At 46.6% G+C, this 8,554-nt stretch overlaps 1 protein-coding gene across 1 annotated transcript; it reads left to right on the top strand.

The window, feature by feature from the left end:
• Positions 1-4,035: 4,035 nt before the first annotated feature.
• On the top strand, positions 4,036-7,089 carry LOC123105518 (lipid phosphate phosphatase delta). The gene is made up of 8 exons (XM_044527598.1): positions 4,036-4,528; positions 4,920-5,015; positions 5,110-5,184; positions 5,278-5,408; positions 5,485-5,585; positions 5,669-5,797; positions 5,898-6,013; positions 6,320-7,089. The coding sequence occupies exons 1-8, from the start codon at positions 4,343-4,345 to the stop codon at positions 6,740-6,742; spliced, it is 1,257 nt and encodes a 418-aa protein (XP_044383533.1). The 5' UTR covers positions 4,036-4,342; the 3' UTR covers positions 6,743-7,089.
• The last annotated feature ends 1,465 nt before the right edge of the window (positions 7,090-8,554 follow it).

The following is an 8,554-nucleotide window of genomic DNA, read 5'->3' as shown; positions in this document are numbered from 1 at the left end:
GGATTCCGATAAATGGCTTGAGGCCATAAAATCCGAGAGAGGATCCATGTATGAAAACAAAGTGAAGACTTTGGCAGAACGGCTCGATGGTCGTAAGGCAAATGAGTACGGATGGATTTTAAAAGGAAGACAGACAATGATGGTAAGAATTACCATTAAGAAAGCTCGACTTGTCGTTAAGATGTTTTCCGACAAGTTCAAGGAGTTGACTACGATGAAATTTTCTCACTCGTAGCGATGCTAAGAGTCTGTTGGAATTATATTAGCGATTACTGCATTATTTATGAAATCTTGCAGATAGGATGTCAAAACATTGTTTCCTCGACGATTTTCTTGAGGAAAGGTTGTATGTGATACAACCGGAAGGTTTTGTCAATCCCGAAAGATGCTAATAAGTATGCAAAGCTCCAGCAATCCTTCTAAGGACTGGAGTGAGCATCTCGGAGTTGGAATGTATGCTTTGATGATGATCAAAGATTTTGGGTTTGTACAAAGTTTATGAGAAACTTGTATTTCCAAAGAAGTGAGTGGGAGCACTATAGAATTTCTGATGAGTATATGTTGTTGACATATTGTTGATCAGAAATGACGTAGAATTTCTGGAAAGCATATAGGGTTATTTTGAAAGTGTTTTTCAATGGAAAGCCTGGATTAAGCTACTTGAACATTGAGCATCAAGATCTATAAGGATAGATCAAAATGCTTAATAATACTTTCAAATGAGCACATACCTTGACATGATCTTGAAGGTGTTCAAGATGGACCAGTCAAAGAAGGAGTTCTTGCCTGAGTTGTAAGGTACGAAGTTAAGACTTAAAGCTCGACCTCGGCAGAATAGAGAGAAAGGATGAAGGTCGTCCCCTATGCTTAAGACATAGGCTCTACAGTATGCCATGCTGAGTACCGCACCTGAAGTGTGCCTTGCCATGAGTCAGTCAAGGGGTACAAGAGTGATCCATGAATGGATCACAGACAGCGGTCAAAGTTATCCTTGGTAACTAGTGGATTAAGGAATTTTCTCGATTATGGAGGTGGTAAAAGAGTTCGTCGTAAAGGTTACGTCGATGCAAGCTTAACACCTATCCGGATAGCTCTAAGAAGAGATACCGGATACGTATTATGGGGCAACAATTTAGAATAGCTCCAAGTAGAACAGTTATTTGGAATAGCTCCAAATAGAGCGTGGTAGCTACATCTAGGAGATGACATAGAGATTTGTAAAGCACACACGGATCTGAAAGGTTCGGACCCGTTGACTAAAACCTCTCTCACAAGCAACATGATCAAACCTAAAACTCTTGGGTATTAGTCACATGGCGATGTGACCTGTGAGTGTTAATCACATGGCGATGTGAACTAGATTATTGACTCTAGTGCAAGTGGGAGACTGTTGGAAATATGCCCTAGAGGCAATAATAAAAGTGTTATTATTATATTTCCTTGTTCATGATAATTGTCTTTTATTCATGCTATAACTGTATTATCCGGAAATCGTAATACACGTGTGAATACATAGACCACAATATGTCCCTAGTGAGCCTCTAGTTGACTAGCTCGTTGTGATCAACAGATAGTCATGGTTTCCTGGCTATGGACATTGGATGTCGTTGATAACGGGATCACATCATTAGGAGAATGATGTGACGGACAAGACCCAATCCTAAGCCTAGCACAAAGATCGTGTAGTTCGTTTGCTAGAGCTTTGCCAATGTCAAGTATCTCTTCCTTTGACCATGAGAGCGTGTAACTCCTGGATACCGTAGGAGTGCTTTGGGTGTATCAAACGTCACAACATAACTGGGTGACTATAAAGGTGCACTACAGGTATCTCCGAAAGTATCTATTGTTTTATGCGGATCGAGACTGGGATTTGTCACTCCGTGTAAACGGAGAGGTATCTCTGGGCCCACTCGGTAGGACATCATCATATGTGCAATGTGACCAAGGAGTTGATCACGGGATGATGTGTTACGGAACGAGTAAAGTGACTTGCCGGTAACGAGATTGAACAAGGTATTGGATACCGACGATCGAATCTCGGGCAAGTAACATACCGATAGACAAAGGGAATTGAATACGGGATTGATTAAGTCCTTGACATCGTGTTCATCCGATGAGATCATCGTGGAACATGTGGGAGCCATCATGGGTATCCAGATCCCGCTGTTGGTTATTGACCGGAGAACGTCTCGGTCATGTCTGCATGTCTCCCGAACCCGTAGGGTCTACACACTTAAGGTTCGATGATGCTAGGGTTATAAAGGAAGTTTGTATGTGGTTACAGAATGTTGTTCGGAGTCCCGGATGAGATCCCGGACGTCATGAGGAGTTCCGGAATGGTCCGGAGGTAAAGATTTATATATGGGAAGTCCTATTTTGGCCACCGGAAAATGTTCGGGATTTTTCGGTATTGTACCGGGAAGGTTTTAGAAGGTTCCGGAGTGGGGCCCACCTGCATGGGGGGACCCACATGAACGTGGGTAGTGGGGGCAAGGCCCCACACCCCTGGTCAAGGCGCACCAAGATCCCCCCTTAGAAGGAATAAGATCATATCCCGAAGGGATAAGATCAAGATCCCTAAAAAGGAGGGATAACAATCGGTGGGGAAGGAAATAATGAGATTTCTTTCCTCCCACCTTGGCCAACGCCCCAATGGACTTGGAGGGCAAGAAACTAGCCCCTCCACCCCTATATATAGTGGGGAGGCGCATGGGAGCTATACACGAAGTTCTGGCGCAGCCCTCCCCCTCTCCAACTCCACCTCCTCCTGAGTAGTGCTTGGCGAAGCCCTGCAGGATTGCCACGCTCCTCCATCACCGCCACGCCGTTGTGCTGCTGCTGGATGGAGTCTTCCTCAACCTCTCCCTCTCTTCTTGCTGGATCAAGGCGTGGGAGACGTCATCGGGCTGTACGTGTGTTGAACACGGAGGTGTCGTCCGTTCGGCACTAGGATCATCGGTGATTTGAATCACGACGAGTACGACTCCATCAACCCCGTTCACTTGAACGCTTCCGCTTAGCGATCTACAAGGGTATGTAGATGCACTCCCCTTCCCTCGTTGCTCGTTTCTCCATAGATAGATCTTGGTGACACGTAGGAAAATTTTAAATTTCTGCTACGTTTCCCAACATAAAATCCTAACAGACACCATGGTATGATTTCAGTAAAGATTCTTGGATATATCTTCACTCTATTATTACGGCGCGTGTGGTGCATGCAACATACTGCCATAGACCTGCAATGTTTAGGGTTCCTCGGTCTCCCGCCGCCCCGCCTCGTATCTGTTGGCCTTAGAGTCATGACGGCACGGTGGATCCTGCTCTTTGCCGGTGGGAGGGCTATGTTTTTATACCTCCTTCGAGTCTTGTTTGGGTTTGTGTTCTACTCAGAAAGACGAGGTGGTGCGGTTCCCTGAAGATGGATAAGGGTGTCCCCGCCTAGCCCCGTCCTGGTAGTGTGTCTAGCATCGTTGGTGGATGTGTGGATCTGTCCTTAGTGAGTTTGCTCGGATCTGGTTATACTTCGTCTACGTTTGTGTTTCTTCAGGTTGAATTCTTCCGATCTACGGTACTCTTCACAAGTGGCGATTGCCGTTCTGCTGCATTGGTCCTATGGGGCTTTAGCACGACGACTTCACGACTATCTACTACAACAAGTTTTGTCCGACTTCGGCGAGGGAGGGTCAATGACGGCGGCGTGCCTTCGGCTCACTTCAGTGCTTGTAGTCGTCGCTAGGTGGACTACGGATCTGGATGTAATTTTTATTATTTCTGGTCTTCGTTGTACTCTTTTTGATTGAAAATGAATAGATAAAAAAATTCTCAAAAAAAATATATTACGGCGCGTGTGTTTAGGATTTCCGCGAAGGAAAGGAAAGAAGAAGAAGAACCATACTCTGCCTCGCTCTCGGTGGGAGGAGAAAATTCAACCGCGTGCCAAATCAAGAGCCAGGATTTAAAGTCCCGGGAGTTTAGAACCTTCCGAAGTCACAATCTGACTCCCGGGATTAAATAGCCACTGTCCCTCAAACAACACGAGAAATAAAAACAAAAAGTTTCTTAGCCGCGTGGTGGTGCGAGACTCCGGTCCAGAGCGGGGGCGGCCGGCCGGCAGACCGCCAAGAAACCAGACCACCTCCCGTCTCCGTCCTCGGCCACCACCACCGCCACCTGCCCGCGCCTCCCCTCCACCGCTCCTCCTACAAGAACCCCCCTCGCCTGCCTGCGCTGCCAGCCTACGCCGTGCGAGTCAACCTCTCCTCTCCATCTCTCGTGGTCGTGGGGATCTCGCGCGCTCCTCCCGGAATCAGGCGCCGGCGGTCGGAGGGACAAAGACACGGACATGGAGGCGGTCGCGGCGGCCGGTGGCGCCGGGCTGGCCGGGTGGCAGGCGGCGGCGCTGTCGGGCGCGGCGGGCTGGGTGTGGGCGGCCTCCCACTACGACCTCACGCGCCGGGCGCGCGCGCTGGCGCAGCCCTGGGTCACCCGCCGCGTCCACGCCGAGACGCCCTCCATCCTCACCTTCCAGGTCCGTTCCCCTCCCCCCAATCCCTGCTTTTTCCACCTCGTTTCCGCCAACGGAAGGTTCTCTCCAAAGGAGGAAAGGCCACGCACAGTTCCAGTTCCTGCATTTGGGGGTATCTCGTTGCGCAATCTGGATACCATTACCCGTTCCAGCACGCGGTTGCTGCTCGATTCGTTAGTCCTAGGACGAAGAAGAACCAATTAGGTGATCGAATCATGTAAAGAGAGATTAATTTGGCTTGAAACAAACGAGGAGAATTATCATCGTCTTGTACAAAAACATCGATGACATCTATGATGCATGCATTTTATTTTAAACCTGGCCTCGATTCCTAAGCTGTTCTTGCTTGTATTTTTCTGAAGGGGAAAAATCCCTGTCTGTTCAATTATTGCAGAGGCTGCAGCACAGGTTGCTGGACAACTTCTTCTCCGTGCTGTCATGCTTTGTCTCTGTCCCTTTCTACACGGGATTCCTCCCCCTCCTCTTCTGGGTATGCTCCAGCCACTCCCCTGCCATGTCTTGTGGCACATTAATCGCCTCTTATTCTGCTTCTGTAATTCTGAGCTGTTTTCGTGGATGTGTAGAGTGGACATGGCAAGCTGGCTAGGCAAATGACCCTGCTGCTGGCCTTCTGCGATTACCTGGGCAACGCTGTCAAGGTTGCCATCTACTCACACAAAAATGGGTGCAAGCTGGGTTTTTGCTGTTTTGGTTGGTTTGGTTGTTGACACCTTGGGAATTTGTGGTTGTAGGATTTAGTGTCAGCTCCTCGGCCGTGTTCCCCTCCCGTGAGGAGAGTCACAGCTACCGAAGATGAGAAGGAAAATGCCATGGAATATGGACTGCCTTCATCGCACGCTCTCAACACCGTTTGTTTGATGGGGTATTTTCCTGTTTCAATCAAAGAGTTGCTGTATTTATTGGGTTTGCCTGGCTAATTCTGACATGGAAAAATGCAGATACATGTTACATTATGTCCTCACATATGGACCATGTGATGGTTTCACGATTGCCACGGGTCTTTCTCTAGCTTTCATGCTCGTTACGTTAATTGGAATTGGTGAGTTCTTTTATTTCTCCGCACAACTGTCTCTTACAGTTACCGAAAGATACTGATGATGTGGCTTACATGAAATTTTATAGCGAGGGTATACTTGGGCATGCACAGCTTGACCGACGTTATCGCTGGGATCTCTTTTGGCATCGTGATCCTTGCATTCTGGTTGGTTGTCCATGATCATGTTGATGCCTTTGTCGTCTCCGGCCAAAATGGTATGTCCATATGCCTCAACATTACTTTGACTCTAGTAGCGATAAATAAATTGTGATATCCAAAGGAGAAGAACATTCTCATAGTTGTTTTCTTCTGCAGTCACATTCTTCTGGGCAAGCCTTTCTCTAGTGCTCTGCTTTGCATATCCAAAGCCAGAATTCCCAACTCCTAGCTTTGAATTCCACACAGCATTCAACGGGGTCGCTTTCGGAATTGTAAGAACTCTGACCTCTCTGTGTATGAAATATGGTTACTTGATCCAAAGATTGTATTGCTCGTAATCTTGTTTTAGAATTCTGCTCACACGGAAGATATTACTTAAGAATTTGTGATGGAAATTCAGTTACCATTCACATTTGAAGTGTAATCAGCAGAGAATAGTCTTCACCATTGACTGAATATAGTTGACCCAAAAGAATTCTTGGAACTAAATCTAGCTCTAGTTTCTCCCATGCTCTTCCAGTTGTTGATAAATCATGTTTACCCTTATCTGACACTGTTCTCTACCCTTATCGATTCAGGTCTACGGCGTGCAGCAGACGTACACCCGTTTCCATGGCCCGGAAGCCCCCCTCATTCTCAGCCATCAACTACCCCTCCTCGCCTATGCTGGGAGGGTCCTTGTGGGGATCCCGACCATCCTGGCCGTGAAGTCCTGTAGCAAGGCGCTCTCGAAATGGCTCCTGCCGGTCATGTGCAGCACCCTGGGGGTCCCGATCGTCTCGTCCTGCTATGTGCCCGCGCTGAAGCCATCCGACATTGGCGGCGGCTCAGGCAACAAGGACGAGGCCAAGCAGGCCGGCGGATACCTCCAGCGGCTCTTCTCCCTCTTCCCTCAGAAGGCGTATGATGTAGACACCGGCATCAGGTTCGTGCAGTACGCCGGGCTTGCGTGGTCGGTGGTCGACCTGGTGCCGGTGATCTTCACGCATCTGAACCTGTGAGGCCGATCGAATTAGCGAGTCAAGGTTAGCAGCATTTTGTTTATTTCTTCGGAGGAGGGGTGATCCCTCCTCCATGTCTCGCAGGCTGTAGATCCATTGACCTCAGCCTCATTTTTGTGTTGTATGTTTATCTGTCTAGCACGTCCTCTAGCGGGTGGTGTTTTTCTTTTTGTACAGTTGTCCAAAGTAGCAACGAGGAAAGTATACACGTGATGGCCTTGTTTTTGTGTGATTGATGGGAACAGCTACTGACTGCCATGTGCGCCATTAGTGCTTAATAACTGAATCCTCAGTCTGACATATATAACTGCAGAAAAGATAGTATGCTTCCTTATCGCCTTTCATCATCCCTGTATATGGCTGGGTTTGTTAGTCCCTGGGGTGGGTCATTTTGGAGACCGAGCCTCATGGAGGCCTTTATGTTGAAAATTTCAAAGTTCTTTATTTTTAAATATTCTGAACAAACACACATGTATGCAAGGATGTAATGGATACGTGTGACAAAGGATGAAATACTTTGAATTGCGAGCTGCACAAAAAAAAATCATGGCCTCATCTTTTTGTGTAGCTCTCATTTTAACGTATTTCGACCTGAAAATTTGCACACATGTACTACATTATGTATCTAGGTATATGCGCATCTCTTTCAGAATTTTTTGAAACTGAAAAGTTTGAATTTTGAAGTTTTCAAATGAAGGCCTCCATGGAGCTCGGTCTCCGTTTGGCCTTTTGGCTGTATTTTGGATCAAACTTTGCCCATAGGTTATATGCCACAAAAACCATGTTGTTGGATTTTTTTAAAATTATATTATTCTAAACAAGTTCCCCGTGGTAACGTTGTCGTTACATATAGCTCTTATTTATTAGTCAGTTTTATGATCAAAGATACAAGTGAGACTTACAAACCCTAACGGAGGAAGTATGTCGTTACTGTTATTATCTTTAAGTAAAAAAGATAGCGGATAGCGGAGTCTAGTTTTTTTATTAAGCTGATGATGAAATATGAATGTGTGGATTGACTTGAGCACATTGACTGTGAACCATGTGTGACTGCCGTTGAGAAGTCGTGCTTGCCAAGTGGAACCTGCTTGTGCTCGTACGCAACTGCGGCCGTGGGTGAGATTATGTCAGGGAGGGAGAAACAATTTTATCTGACCGTCACCATTGACGTTGGGAGTGGAAAGCGAGCGAGGGAGGAAGAAGCTGTCGACATGCCTGCACAACCACAGCGCGTCACCACCCGTTGCCGACTGGGCCTGGCAATGCTGCATCGCTTTCTACTCCCAACGTATTGCAGAATCTATCTCCTGGCCTCTGCACGCTATGATTTGTGGCTGCAAACAGCTCAAATCTTAGGCCGCTGACGAACATTGCTCGGAAACAGTACACGTTTGCCTAAACATGCAGAGCAATGGTATTTTTTAATTCACATGCGATTAAAACACAATGAAATACTCCTATATTGATCAATGCCGTAGCATGGAAAATATGCTCAGTCCAAGAAAATACTGGTCGGAAGCGAAAATCATTTGGAAGCATAATAAGAATAATAATGTTTGCTCTTCTTTGTGGATCATGCCCACATCTTTTGCACCATTCATAAACAAAAAATATCCACTAACCAGACAAACATTCATAATTCATATTTCATACCACAGCCAACACCACACAGACAGTGCTCAACATGCTACCAAGTATTCTATACGGAAAATCAATACGGGTTCACAACACCTAAGGGGACCATAACCATACAACTACATTGTCCATCTCTACAACAAATAATCATCAAAATGAAAAATTAGGCGAAATGTG

This window comes from Triticum aestivum, chromosome 5A (genome assembly GCF_018294505.1).
Source record: "Triticum aestivum cultivar Chinese Spring chromosome 5A, IWGSC CS RefSeq v2.1, whole genome shotgun sequence".
NCBI lineage: Eukaryota > Viridiplantae > Streptophyta > Magnoliopsida > Poales > Poaceae > Triticum > Triticum aestivum.
The sequence above is the reverse complement of the archived record's forward strand: the minus strand, read 5'-3'. Positions and strand labels throughout refer to the sequence as shown.